This window comes from Lolium perenne, chromosome 3 (genome assembly GCF_019359855.2).
Source record: "Lolium perenne isolate Kyuss_39 chromosome 3, Kyuss_2.0, whole genome shotgun sequence".
Classification (NCBI taxonomy): Eukaryota; Viridiplantae; Streptophyta; class Magnoliopsida; order Poales; family Poaceae; genus Lolium; species Lolium perenne.
Genome location: NC_067246.2, coordinates 315,742,510 through 315,757,690, shown reverse-complemented (window position 1 = coordinate 315,757,690; position 15,181 = coordinate 315,742,510). Strand labels below are relative to the sequence as shown.

The following is a 15,181-nucleotide window of genomic DNA, read 5'->3' as shown; positions in this document are numbered from 1 at the left end:
GCCGAGGGCGGCTCGCATGGCAGCCGGCGGGACAACTACCGCGGCAAGCGTCACAGCGACCAGCCGGACCGCCGTGCGGTTCCGCCCATGTGGCCGCCGTGGCAGACAACGCGGCAGGCGGCAGCCGCCGCCAGAAGCAAGACTGGTAGTGGAAGCCGAAGTACACCTTCGAGCAGATGCTCGACTCGCCGTGCAAGTACCACAGCGGCAAGAACCCCTCCAACCACACCACCCGCGACTGCCACTTCATGAAGCGGCTGACTAGCGGTGAACCTCTACCGCCTCCCCCCCCCGCCCCCACCAGCCGGCGGGCCGGGTGGCCAAGCCGGCGCAGAGAACGCCAACCTCGAGCACCACGAGGCTAACCAAGTGCACCATGGCGGCCGATATCTGGCCGAAGACGCCACCTACATCATCTTCACCTCCGAGCCCGAGGACAGGACGAGCCAAGAGCGCCGTTCCCTCGAGGTCAACGCGGTCATACCGCCGGTCCCCCAGTACCTAAACTGGTCAGAGCAGGCCATCACTTTTGATCGCCGCGACACACCGGCTGTCCTGCCGGCCGGGCAGCTACGCCATGGTCCTCGACCCCACCATCGGCACAACCCGGCGCAGCGGGCGTGTTTTCGCGCGTCCTCATAGACGGAGGCAGAATCATCAACATACTCTACCGCGACACCGCCCGCAAGCTGGGCATCCAGAGGCCGAGTTGCGCCCCACCCCCACCGTCTTCCATGGCATCGTGCCAGGCCATTGCTGCCAGCCGATCGGCCGGATCACGCTGGAGGTGATGTTCGGGAAGCCGGACCACTTCCGCACCGAGAGAATCGAGTTCGAGGTGGTGGACCTCGTGAGTCCCTACCACGCGCTCCTGGGCAGGCCGGCCCTGACCAAGTTCATGGCGGTGCCCCACTATGGGTACCTGAAGATGAAGCTGCCCGCCCCAAGGGGGTCATCACCATAGCCGGCGACTATCGTCGCTCCATGGACTGCGCCACGCAGAGCTCCAAGATGGCCCAGACGCTGGTCATCGCCACCGAGAAGCAGCTCATCCACGACGCCGTCGCCCTCGCCAAAGCCGCGCAGACAGACATGCCGGCTGCGGGCAACCCGGCTGGGACGACTCACTTCCAGCCGGCCGACAACACCAAGAAGATCCTGCTGGACCCGGCGCAGCCGGACAAGTTCGTCACCATCGGTGCCGGCTTGAACAAGAAATAGGAAAGCGAGCTCACCAGCTTCCTCCGTGAGAATCGGGACATCTTCGCATGGACTCCAAGGGACATGCCGGGTGTGCCGAGGGAGTTGGCTGAGCACCACCTCCACGTCCGGCCTGAAGCCAAGCCGGTGAAGCAGCCTCTCAGGCGCTTCGCCGAAGAACGAAGGAAGGCCATCGGTGAAGAAATCGCCCGGCTCCTAGCTGCCGGCTTCATCATGGAAGTGCTGCACCCGGACTGGTTGGCGAACCCGGTCCTGGTTTTGAAGAAGAACGGCTCCTGGCGCATGTGTATCGACTACACCAGCCTGAACAAGGCGTGCCCAAAGGATCCTTTTCCCCTGCAGCGCATAGATCAAGTCATAGACTCGACTGCCGGCTGTGAACTGTTGTCTTTCCTAGATGCCTATTCAGGCTACCACCAGATTCCTTTGAATCCGGATGATCAAATAAAGACTTCGTTCATTACCCCGTATGGGGCTTATTGCTACACGACTATGCCGTTCGGCTTGAAAAATGCAGGCGCCACCTACCAAAGGTGCATGCAAAAATGCTTGCAGGATCAAATCGGCAGAAACGTTCACGCATATGTGGATGATGTCGTTGTAAAGACCAAGGAGACGACTACCCTCCTTGATGACCTGAGAGAAACCTTCACCAATCTGAGAAGATTCCGGATGAAGCTCAACCCGGCCAAGTGCACATTCGGCGTGCCGTCTGGCCAGCTCCTTGGCTACCTCGTCTCTCAGCGAGGGATCGAAGCCAACCCGGACAAGATCAATGCCCTGGAGAAGATGGAACTGCCGCAGTGCCTCAAGGACGTCCAGAAGTTTGCTGGCTGCCTGGCTTCCTTGAGCCGCTTCGTCAGCCGGCTGGGGGAGAAGGCACTGCCCCTGTATCAATTGATGAAGAAGGCGGACAAGTTCGTCTGGTCACCGCAGGCGGATGAGGCCTTCCGTGACTTGAAGCGCGTGCTCTCAACCGCGCCAATCCTTGCAACGCCGGCTTCAATGGAACCGATGCTGTTGTACATCGCAGCCACCAACCGAGTGGTTAGCGTCGTCCTGGTGGTGGAACGCAAAGAAGCCGGCAGGGAGCAGCTGGTCCAACGCCCAGTTTACTACCTTAGCGAAGTGCTCTCCCAGTCGAAGCAAAACTACCCCCACTACCAGAAGGTCACCTACGGCGTCTACATGGCGGCCAAGAAGCTCAAGCACTACTTCCAAGAGCACCCCATCAAGGTGGTTGCCACAGCGCCTTTGGCGGAAATCATCGGCAGCAAGGATGCCAACGGCCGGGTTGCCAAGTGGGCCCTGGAGCTAGCCGCCCGCACCATCCTCTACGAGCCACGCACAGCCATCAAGTCGCAGATCCTAGCCGACTTCTTCGTCGACTGGGCTGAGATGCAGTACCTGCCGCCTGTGCCGGATTCCACACACTGGAAGATGCACTTCGACGGCTCGAAGATGCGCAATGGCCTGGGAGCCGGCATCGTCATCACCTCTCCCAAGGGAGACCGGCTGGACTACGTCCTGCAGATCCACTTCGCCGCATCCAACAATGTGGCGGAGTATGAAGCGCTCATTCATGGGCTGAAGCTGGCCAAGGAGATTGGCGTGCGTCGCATACTCTGCTTCGGCGACTCCGACTTGGTCATACAGCAAGCATCTGGCGACTGGGACGCGAAGGACGCCAACATGGCCTCATACCGCTTCCATGTCCAGCAGTTATCCGGCTTCTTCGACGGCTGCGAATTCCACCACGTGCCACGAGCAAACAACGAGGCGGCTGATGCCTTGTCCAAGATTGGCTCAACCCGGCAAGCTATTCCGCCGGGTGTCGCCTTGGCGGTCCTCAAGAAGCCGTCCATCATACCGTCACCGGACTCGGATTCAATATTCGTGCCGGCTGACCCGGGGGCTGCTCAGCCGAACCCGGGGGCTTCATCGCCCAAGTCGGGGGCTAACAAGCCAAACCCGCCGGCTAGCATGCCGAACCCGGGGACTTCTCAGTCCAACCCGGGGGCTTCATCGCCAAACTCGGGGGCTAGCAAGCCGAACCCGCCGGCTAGCAAGCCGAACCCGGCGACCATGCAGTCGAACCCGGAAGCTCCCACGCAGGAGGCCCTGTTGGTTAGCGTATTCGAGATAAGATGCGTACCTTCATGGGCACAAGAATTCCTCTCCTACCTCACCGACGGTGTGCTGCCTGATGATAGAGTCCAGGCCAGGCAGATTGAGAGAAGGGCCAAGGCCTATACCATCATCAACCACCAGCTGTACAAACGCAGCGTAAGTGGGGTGTTCCAGCGGTGCGTCGAGCCGGCTGAAGGGATTGAACTCCTACGGGAAATCCATCAAGGAGAGTGCGGACATCATGCCTCATCCAGAGCCATAGTGGCCAAAGCCTTCCGGCACGGTTTTTACTGGCCGACTGCGCTCAGAGACGCAGAAGATTTGGTGAAGAAGTGCAACGGCTGTCAGCGCTTCGCAAAGCAGAGACACCAGCCGGCTTCCGCCTTGAAAACCATCCCCATCACATGGCCATTTGCCGTATGGGGCTTGGATATGGTAGGCCCATTCAGAACAGCGCGAGGCGGCATGACACATCTCTTGGTGATGATTGACAAATTCACCAAGTGGATCGAAGCCAAGCCAATCAAGAAACTGGACGGGTCCACAGCCGTCACATTCCTCAAGGAAATCATTGTGAGATTCGGCTACCCCCACACCATCATCACCGACAACGGCACCAACTTCTCCCAAGGCATCTTCTCTCGCTATTGCGGGGAAATGGGGATCCGGATGGCCCTATCTTCTGTGGCACACCCAGAGTCCAACGGACAAGTGGAAAAGGCTAACGGCTTAGTACTAGCCGGCATCCGGCCCCGGCTGGTGGAGCCGCTCGAGCGAGCAGCCGGCTGCTGGATTGAAGAACTGCCCAATGTGCTATGGAGCCTACGCACAACGACAAACCGCTCAGTCGGCTTCACACCTTTTTTCCTCGTATACGGGGCCGAAGCCGTCTTGCCGACTGATATCGAGCATGATGCGCCAAGGATCAAGCTCTACACAGAAGCCGAAGCCAAAGAAGCTCGCGAAGATGGAGTTGACCTGGTCGAAGAGGCTCGGCTGCTGGCTGAGTCTAGATCTACCATCTACCAGCAAAGCCTTCGATGCTATCACAGCCGGAAGGTCCAGCCCTTAGCATTCCGAGAAGGAGACCTAGTGCTCCGGCTGATCCAGAGGACAGCCGGACAGCATAAACTATCATCCCCATGGGAGGGTCCCTTCATCGTGAGCAAGGCAGTAGGCAATGATTCCTACTATCTCATAGATGCCCAAGAGGCTAGAGAAAACAAGCCGGACAAGGCTGACGAGGAGACTAAACGTCCCTGGAATGTCAGGTTACTCCGCCCATTTTACACATGAGAGCAGGAACGTATGTATCCCTTGTATCCCTTTTGTAAGTTATGAAAAAGCTTGCGCCGAGAGCGCCGTTTCCGACAAGTTTTTCGCATACTCTATTTCGTTTCGCCAATTGGCTTGAACCCTTTCACGTGGTTGGCTCAGTAACGTGATCCGGTTTCCGACAGCCGGCTTCCGATCCAGCTACAGACCGCAACCCGGCTGTCCGGCTGGCGGGAGTAAGGCCTAGGGAGCCGGCACGCGAAAAACGACTAAGGGAAAGAGTAAAAGCGAGTTGACTTGCAACTTTTCATTAAAGTGCCGGATTGCCGAATTCAGCCCGTTCAACTGAAATACTGTCGGCCTCACCCAGCGGCCCGCTCTTGATCCGGCGACGGATCGCAAGTCGGACGTGCGACCGGCAAGAGCACAGCCAAAGAGTGGGGCGGATGGGAAAAAGCGAATGAGTCGAAAGAAAGCAACTCGGCACACAAATGATTAACAAACACATTAAAGCGTGCCTTAATAAAAGGATAATAATATTGTCTTACATATGCACCCGGCATCCCGGGGATTTAACGAATTGTCTTGGCAAAAGCAACAATTGAAAGACAGGTAGAAGCTAAGCACCGGCTGGATCAGGAGAGCCGGCTGCCGGGTCATCCTCGGGCACGTCGTCCGCCTCCTCGTCCTCAGCCTCCTCCTCCTCGTCGTCAGACGGCGGATTCGGGTCCGCGATGAAGATGGACTTGTCGACGAAGTCGGCAATGGCGCAGGCGCGGGCAAGCCGAGCAGTCTTGTTCTCCGTCGGGAGCTTGTCCTCCACGTCGGCGCGCCGGAACTCCAACTGGTCGAGGCTAACCTCGTTATACCAGGAAAGCACAAAAGATAGCGCCATATCGGCTCCGGCGCGCGTGGCCGACTCCTTCCAGTCCAAGAAGCGGTCGGGAGCCCTGTCCAGCCAAGCGATGAGATTGGAGAGATCTTCCGGCAGCGTCTCCGTCGGCCACAGCAGTCGGACCAGCTCCTCCGCCGCCTTCCGCAGCTCCCAGCCAAGCTTGGTGACCGGCTCCACGCGGGCGGCGATGGACGCCAGATAGTCGTCCATGGTGAAGCAGTCGGAGCTCTGCTCCCCAGTGGCCTGCCGGCGATCCTCCCGCGCCCTGCCAACAGCCGCTAACGCCTCCTCCTGCGCCTCAGGGAAGGCCGCTGCAAAGAAGAAAAGCATGTCAGAAGCCATCAAAGCCGAAATAAGCTGAAAAATGCAAATTTTCGAAGTCCTAAAGTAAGCCTGGCGGCAGCCGGCAAGATCCGACTGCCCCCAGCCTGAAGATGGAGATTCCGAAGCTCTAAAGTAAGCCTGGCGACAGCCGGCAAGAACCGACTGCCCCCAGCCCGAAGATGGAGATATCGAAAAAATCAAGTTTCTGCCGCCGGCTGCCAACCTAAGCCGGCAGCCGACGGCCGAAAGCCGGCAAAAGGGAAGGCATAAGACAAAAGACTCACCCGCCAAGCCGCGGTCGAGCGCGCTAAGTTCCCCCAACCACCGCTTGGCGGTGGCCGACAGCTCGTTGGACTTGGTGGTCACCTCTTGCTGGAGCGAAAGCCGTTGCCGCTCCACCTCCTCCAACCGCTTGCTCAGACCCTCCAGCTTTTCCTCCTGCTCCTTCTTGAGGGCGGCAAGTTCCTTGAGATGGTTAGCCTCAAGGAGGCGCAGCCGTTTCAGCTCCCCGTCAGCCACCTTCAGCTTGGCGGCAGCAGCCCGGTTCGCCTCCTCACTTGTGGCGCATTGAGCGCGGGCAACTCGGAGGTCCGACTCAAGCTGCGGGACCCGGGCGGCCTCAGCTACAAGCCGGCAAAAATGGGCCGTCAGTAAAAAAGAAACTCACAGGAAAAGCAAGTCAAAAGAGAGAAGGCCTCACCCTTGACAGCCTCCAGCTCGCGAGCCAAGCCGGCTCGCTCGATCTTGGCCTTGTGGTAGCTAGTCACCACCTTGTTGTACAAGACGGTGCGTCGCTCCGTAACCGCCTGAAAGAAACAATCAGATATCCAGACGAAACCCGGACCGGCTCCAAGCAGCCGGACCAAGCCTCGGAGGGCTACCAGGATAATAACAAAATTGCAAAAACAAGAAGACATCTACCTTGTCAGCATCTTCCAGCGTTGCTAGCTGGGCAAGGGCCTCGGCGGCCTTGTTCTTAAGGCTGGCCCGGTAGCCGGAGAAGACCATCTTCATGGGCGCCGCACCAGGCTGTCCCTCCCGGTTGAACACCTCGCAAGAATCCGCCTTGTGCCACGCAGCCTCCATGGTGCCAGCCGAGCCAAGGCTGGAGTCAGAGGCAGACGGCACAAGCAGCAGCCGGGCCCCCTTGGCCACATGAAGGCCCTCAGTTGGGCCCGGCGGGCCCTTCGTCCTCACCAGCGCCCGGGAGTCGGCGTCCTTCGAGCGCGCTGGCTCCTCCCTCGCCGGCTCCTTCCCGGTCGGCTCCCTCCTCGTCGGCTCCGAAGCTGGAGGCGGCGCGGTCGAAGCAGTCGGCCCGGTGGGAGCCGTCGCATCCGGTGCTTGAGGCGCTCCTTCCGGAGAGCTCTCCGGCACCACGACGTTGGGCGCGGGCCCGCCGACTCCGGTCGAAGGCGGCGCAGCCCCACCAGCTCCAGCTCCAGCCGCAGATGGCATGCCCCTGCCAGCTCCGGCTGCCTGCTCCACAAACGGGGCGCGGCACGGGAACATGTCGTCTAGGGTCGGCCGGCGCGCCGATTGACCCTGGTCTCCGCCGCCAGGCGCGGCAGAAGAAGACGCCCCCGCAGAAGGTGGCGTGGCCGCAGGCGGCACGTTAGCAGCCGGCGGCGTGCGCGCGCGTGCTGAAGGTTGCGGGGTTGGCTCCCTCCTTTGCCGCTGAAGCGGCGACGTGACGGGAGGAGCCTGCCGAGAGCCGCCTCCTGGGTAAACTTAATCGCGGCCCTAGTTGAACAAGCAAGAAAAGATAAGTACAGAGAGGAAGGAAAGAAAAGGAATCAAACAACAAAGGAAAAAGAACTCACCCGGCTTTCTCCGGACCTTCTTGGGCGCCACCGGCGCTGTTTCTTGGCCCTCGCCTCCGAAGCGGCCGTAGACCCGACGCCGGCCCGCTTCCTCCCCTTCGGCGCAGAAGTCGCCGTGCTCGTAGGCGGCACCGCGCGCAGAGGCACCGCCGGGATGGGCCCCGTGCCGGATTGGGCCGGCTCCGCCTGCTCCTGCTCCTGCTCCTGCTCCTGCTCCTGCTCATGCTCAGGCGAGGGCGGCGGGTTATGCTCCCCCTGGCCGCCCTGATCCTGCACCACCGGCAGATCGTCGTCGCCGGCTTGGTCGCCGGCTAGGTCAGCCGGGTCGATGTGATCCGGCGTCCAGACCTTCGTCGCCAAGTCGCCATCTTCGATGCCTTGGCGGGTGAAAAGCTGAAAACAACAAGATAAATATCAAGTCGGCCACGCAGCCGCAAGCCGGAAGACGGCAAAAACGTTAAACTTACCAGTTCAGGCGGCTGCTCCCGGTTGTAAGGCGGCAGCCCCCAATTCCAGTTGTCCGGCATGTTGGCCTTGGTGATGTTGTTCACCCGGTGAGCCACCTGGGACTTGGAGAGCTCCACCTTCGACGTCCGTGTCGGGTCGAGCCGGCCGGACATATGGCCGATCTTGTGGACGCGCCACTGGAGCGGTATGACCCGGCGCGAGATGTAGGTGCAGAGGAGGTCCTCGGCACTCAGCCGGCCCTCCGCGACGCACTCGCCCAGGAAGTCCCACAAGAGGTTCACCTCCGCGTCCGGGTCCGAGGACTTGGGGTTGTAGCCCCAGTTGATCCGGCCGACTGGCGGAGCCGGGTTGTATTCCGGCAGGTTGAGCCGGTCGAAGGCCGGGCTCTCGTTCCGCACATAAAAGAAAGACATCTGCCAATTCTTTACAGAATCGACAGTCGGAATCCGCAGGAAGGACGTACCCGTGCGAGGATAGATGGAGGCGGCGCCGCAGGTCCTCAGGCGGCCTTCGGTCGTCTGTGCCTTGATGTAGAAGAGCCGGCTCCAAAACTCCACGTCCGGCCACAAGCCGGCGTAGCCTTCCATGAAGGCCACGTAGCAGCTGAGGAGGATCATGGCGTTGGCCGGCAGGTGGTGCGGCTGCAGGCCGAAGTGGTCGAGGAACCGGCGGAAGAAGTTGGAAGCCGGCAGACCCAATCCGCGGTCGAGATGCGCGCCGAAGACCACGCGCTCGCCGGGCTCCGGCCGAGGCTCCTTCTCCGCGCCCGGCGCCCTGGTAATCACCCCCGCCGGGATGCGGCGGAGGCGCACGAGCCGGGCAATGTCGTCCTCCTGCATATAGGAACCCTTCCAGGAGCCGCTCGGCTGGGCCATCGAGGACGAAGAAGAAGAGGAGGTCCAGGAGAGGCGGAAGGGCGAAGAAGAGCCGCTCCTCGCCGGAGGAGATCGCGGTGGAGAAGGGCGCGCCGTCGATGCGCGTGGCCCCGTGGCGCCGGATTGGCGGGTTTGCGGCGGCAGCTCGGCGGAAGATCGTCGGGGCAACCGCTCGCTGAGGTTCGCTAGAAGAACGGAAGAGGAACGGCGTCGGAGCAGCGAAGAGCTCGAGTGAAGAGAAGGAGCGAGGCAGGAGCGCGAGGAGGAAGAAAGGGGCAAGTGCCGCCTCGATACCGCCCCCGTGGCATTTATAGCCGACCGCGGCGGGCGGTTGGCCTCCAAGTGGCCGACGTGGGCCACGTCTCCGGATTTACTGCGCCGTAACTCCTCCCACGACCGCTACCGTTACCAGAAACGGCCACACCACGTCGCCCACTACCGCACCGGATCCGGAGGGACATTGATGTGACCAGACGAACCGACCGCCAGGCCAGGCGTCAGACCAGTCAAGTCGGGCGCAGGGCCCGAGGCGGCGGAGACTCCGGCGCGCCGCAAGCCGGAGCCGGACGATAAGTTCCATCCGAACCAAAATTCATCAGCAAGGCGGAGACGCCATCAGATCTTGCGAGAAAGCGAAAATTGTACAAGTGTAAAAAGCGGCCGGCTAGAAGCAGCCGGCAGGAACGAGCCGGATGAGGGCGCAGCCGGCTGAATGGAAATTCTCAGTCGGCCCCTCCTAGTGCCGTCAAATATATTCGAGAAGCCAGGAAAACCTGCCTAGGTCCTTCTAAACGCAGGACCTTGCCAGCTTCGGGGGCTAATGTCGGGGGGAAGACCCCGGATAGGGCAATGGACGCGGAGCAGCCGGCCGGCCACTGGCCGGCTCGCGGCAAAGGCCGGCTGAGGAGCAGCCGGCTGGCGCCGTGGCCGGCTGGTCCGGAAGCCGGCTGGCTCTAGGTCCTAGTCGGCCTGGCTACGGCCACCAATGCTGTAGCTGGGCCGGCTTCTACAAGCCATATCCGACTGGGGTTTGTACCTCAGACCGACTCGAGGCTGGCGAGTCTTGCACTGGAAGGAACCGGGTTGGTGGTCCGGGTTCCTAGAGTCCACGCTGACTCCATCTTCCGTAAAGCGCGGGGCACTGTGGAGCAATAGTGCCACGCGCCGGACAGGCCGTCAGGGCTTACGACGATCCGTACTGGCTACAGTGGCTGGCGGAGACAGGGACACCTCCTCTCCATACCGCTGACCGTGGCAGCCGGATGGGACAGGCCACGATGCCTCAACCACTCCTGACGTCACCGCCTCGGGAAGGAGCGGAAGCCGGAGCCGGCCAAGCCGGCCAGTAAACTATAGGGTCTTATATGTAAAGTGCCGGTGCCTATATAAGCCGCACTACCCCCTCTCGTGCAGGGGATCGATCATTTATTGCTTTCACCCACCTACAGAGCTGCCCGGTGAGAGAGACCATCGTCTCCCTTAGCCTCGCAGGAGCAGCCGGACACAGCTCTAGGAGCACCATTGTATTGTGTGATCATCATATACACTCATAGCAGGAGTAGAGGTTTTACCTCCATCGGAGGGCCTCGAACCTGGGTACGTCGCCGTGTCGCTCGTGCCCATACCCGCATCCGGATACCGCCGTGAGATCCCTCAGGAACCACTTCGATTAGCCACCCTATGGCATATGCCGTGACGATACCACGACAAGAAGCTTCGCGTTCTAGTTTCTCTTCTCTAGCTTTTATGAGAGCATTTGTAATATGTTGCGTGAAAGCCAAATTTATAGCACTAGCATTAGGACTTTTAGCAAGTTTTTGTAAGAACTTTATAACTTCAGAGATGTGGCAATCATCAAAATTCAAACCATTATAATCTAAAGCAGTGGGATCATCATCCCCAATGTTGGAAAAAATTTCAGCAGTTTTATCACAGGCAGTTTCAGCAGTTTTAGCAGTTTCAGGCAGTTTCTCGCGCTTTGCATTAGAAGTGGAAACATTGCTAACACCTATTCTTTTATTAGTATTAGTAGGAGGTGCATCAACTTGTGTAGCATTAGCATTACTAGTGGTGGTAATAGTCCAAACTTTAGCTATATTATCTTCTTTTTCATTTTCTTCTCTTTCCCACCTAGCACGCAATTCGGCCATCAATCTTATATTCTCATTAATTCTAACTTGGATGGCATTTGCTATAGTAACAATTTTATTATGATGATTTTCATTAGGCATAACTTTCGATTTCAAAAGATCAACATCAGCAGCAAGACTATCGACTTTAGAAGCAAGTATATCAATTTTCCCAAGCTTTTCTTCAACAGATTTGTTAAAAGGAGTTTGTGTACTAATAAATTCTTTAAGCATGGCTTCAAGTCCAGGGGGTGTGTTCCTATTATTGTTGTAAGAATTCCCATAAGAATTACCATAGCCGTTGCCATTATTATAAGGATATGGCCTATAGTTGTTACTAGAATTGTTCCGGTAAGCATTGTTGTTGAAATTATTATTTTTAATGAAGTTTACATCAACATGTTCTTCTTGTGCAACCAATGAAGCTAACGGAACATTATTAGGATCAATATTTGTCCTATCATTCACAAGCATAGACATAATAGCATCAATCTTATCACTCAAGGAAGAGGTTTCTTCGACAGAATTTACCTTCTTACCTTGTGGAGCTCTTTCCGTGTGCCATTCAGAGTAATTGATCATCATATTATCAAGTAGCTTTGTTGCTTCACCAAGAGTGATGGACATAAAGGTACCTCCAGCAGCTGAATCCAATAGGTTCCGCGAAGAAAAATTCAGTCCTGCATAAAAGGTTTGGATGATCATCCAAGTAGTCAGTCCATGGGTTGGGCAATTTTTAACCAAAGATTTCATTCTTTCCCATGCTTGTGCAACATGTTCAGTATCCAATTGTTTAAAATTCATTATGCTACTCCTTAAAGATATAATTTTAGCAGGGGGATAATATCTACCAATAAAAGCATCCTTGCATTTAGTCCATGAATCAATACTATTCTTAGGCAGAGATAGCAACCAATCTTTAGCTCTTCCTCTTAATGAGAAAGGGAACAATTTTAATTTTATAATGTCACCATCTACATCTTTATATTTTTGCATTTCACATAGTTCAACAAAATTATTGAGATGGGCAGCAGCATCATCAGAACTAACACCAGAAAATTGCTCTCGCATAACAAGATTTAGTAAAGCAAGTTTAATTTCAAAGAATTCTGCTGTAGTAGCAGGTGGAGCAATAGGTGTGCATAAGAAATCATTATTATTTGTGGTTGTGAAGTCACACAATTTAGTATTTTCAGGAGTACCCATTTTAGCAACAGTAAATAAAGCAAACTAGATAAAGTAAATGCAAGTAACTAATTTTTTGTGTGTTTTCGATATAGAATGCAAGACGGTAAATAAAGTAAAACTAACAACTAATTTTTTTGTATTTTGATTTGGTGCAGCAAACAAAGTAGTAAATAAAATAAAGCAAGACAAAAACAAAGTAAAGAGATTGGGATGTGGAGACTCCCCTTGCAGCGTGTCTTGATCTCCCCGGCAACGGCGTCAGAAAAAGAGCTTGATACGCGTACAGCACGCGTCCGTTGGGAACCCCAAGAGGAAGGTGTGATGCGTACAGCGGCAAGTTTTCCCTCAGTATGAAACCAAGGTTTATCGAACCAGTAGGAGCCAAGAAGCACGTTGAAGGTTGATGGCGGCGAGATGTAGTGCGGCGCAACACCAGGGATTCCGGCGCCAACGTGGAACCTGCACAACACAAACCAAGTACTTTGCCCCAACGAAACAGCGAGGTTGTCAATCTCACCGGCTTGCTGTAACAAAGGATTAGATGTATAGTGTGGATGATGATTGTTTGCAGAAAACAGTAGAACAGTTGCAGTAGATTGTATTTCAGTAAAGAGAATTGGACCGGGGTCCACAGTTCACTAGAGGTGTCTCTCCCATAAGATAAACAGCATGTTGGGTGAACAAATTACAGTTGGGCAATTGACAAATAAAGAGGGCATGACCATGCACATACATATTATGATGAGTATAGTGAGATTTAATTGGGCATTACGACAAAGTACATAGACCGCTATCCAGCATGCATCTATGCCTAAAAAGTCCACCTTCAGGTTATCATCCGAACCCCCTCCAGTATTAAGTTGCTAACAACAGACAATTGCATTAAGTATTGCGCGTAATGTAATCAGTAACTACATCCTCGAACATAGCACCAATGTTTTATCCCTAGTGGCAACAGCACATCCATAATCTTAGAGATTTCTGTCACTTCCCCAGATTCACGGAGACATGAACCCACTATCGAGCATAAATACTCCCTCTTGGAGTTACAAGCATCTACTTGGCCAGAGCATCTACTAGTAACGGAGAGCATGCAAGATCATAAACAACACATAGACATGAATTGATAATCAACATAACATAGTATTCTCTATTCATCGGATCCCAACAAACACAACATATAGAATTACAGATAGATGATCTTGATCATGTTCGGCAGCTCACAAGACCCGACAATTAAGCACAATGAGGAGAAGACAACCATCTAGCTACTGCTATGGACCCATAGTCCAGGGGTAGACTACTCACACATCACTCCGGAGGCGACCATGGCGGCGTAGAGTCCTCCGGGAGATGATTCTCCTCTCCGGCAGGGTGCCGGAGGCGATCTCCTGAATCCCCCGAGATGGGATTGGCGGCGGCGGCGCCTCTGGAAGGTTTTCCGTATCGTGGCTCTCGCATCGGGGGTTTCGCGACGAAGGCTATTTGTAGGCGGAAGGGCAGGTCAAGGGGCGTCACGAGGGGCCCACACCCTAGGTCGGCGCGGCCAGGGCTTGGGCCGCGCCGCCCTATGGTGTCGCCACCTCGTGGCCCCACTTCGTCTCCTCTTCGGTCTTCTGGAACCTTCGTGGCAAAATAGGACCCTGGGCGTTGATTTCGTCCAATTCCGAGAATATTTCCTTACTAGGATTTCTGAAACCAAAAACAGCAAAACAAAGAATCGGCACTTCGGCATCTTGTTAATAGGTTAGTTCCAGAAAATGCACGAATATGACATAAAGTGTGCATAAAACATGTAGATATCATCAATAATGTGGCATGGAACATAAGAAATTATCGATACGTCGGAGACGTATCAAGAACTACCCCCTCCTCATGGGAGACATCAGCGGTGATGAAGATGGCGGTGGAGATGGCAGCGGTGTCGATGGAGAAGCCTTCCGGGGGCACTTCCCCGTCCCGGCGGCGTGCCGGAACAGAGACTCATGTCCCCCAGATCTTGGCTTCGCGATGGCGGCGGCTCTGGAAGGTTTCTCGTACCGTGGCTTTTCCGGATCGAAGATTTAGGTCAGGGACCTTTATATAGGCGAAGAGGCGGAGTCGGAGGGCTGACGAGGCGACGACACCATAGGGGGGCGCGGCCCCCCCTCTGGCCGCGCCAGGCTGGTGTGTGGGGCCCCCAGGGCTCCCCTCTGGTGGCTCTCGGGTGTTCTGGAAGCTTCGTGGAATTTTAAGACTCTGGGCGTTGATTTCGTCCAATTCCGAGAATATTTCCTTACTAGGATTTCTGAAACCAAAAACAGCAGAAAACAGGAACTGGCACTTCGGCATCTCGTCAATAGGTTAGTTCCGGAAAACGCATAAATATGACATAAAGTGTGAACAAAACATGTAGGTATTGTCATAAAACAAGCATGGAACATCAGAAATTATAGATATGTTGGAGACGTATCAGCCCCGTCCGACCGGCCCCCACGCCGGACCAGCCCGGTCCAAACCGGGCCCCACGCCTGTGCCAGCCGGGGCGTATCCAGTAAGCCTGGACGCCCGCCCGGTCGCCATCCGGGCTCTGGCCCGGTCCAGACCGGACCAGCCGGTCCCAGGCCCGGTCGACCGGCCCCCAGGCCGGCCGAGCCCGAGTCTGTCTCGACTAGATCTATTCTGGGTCGGTTATTTTCGTACTTTTTGACCTGAGGTCATCCTGAACCCCTATATAAGTGCCCAGGACGCCCCAAAGTTGTTTAGACCACGTTTAAGATAAACCCTAGTTCTTAGTTGTTTGCTATGCAAAACTATTGAATCCCTACACCATATTGCTTGATTTGGTGTAGATCTGAAAGTCTTGTGTGATCTGCT

General features: G+C 55.9%; 1 protein-coding gene across 1 annotated transcript; it reads right to left on the bottom strand.

Moving 5' to 3' along the window:
* Positions 1-5,190: 5,190 nt before the first annotated feature.
* LOC139838252 (uncharacterized) lies at positions 5,191-14,887 on the bottom strand. Its single transcript, XM_071827640.1, has 3 exons — positions 14,824-14,887; positions 6,130-6,468; positions 5,191-5,832 (listed from the first exon to the last, which is right to left on the bottom strand). The coding sequence occupies exons 1-3, from the start codon at positions 14,885-14,887 to the stop codon at positions 5,246-5,248; spliced, it is 990 nt and encodes a 329-aa protein (XP_071683741.1). The 3' UTR covers positions 5,191-5,245.
* Between the last annotated feature and the right edge of the window lie 294 nt (positions 14,888-15,181).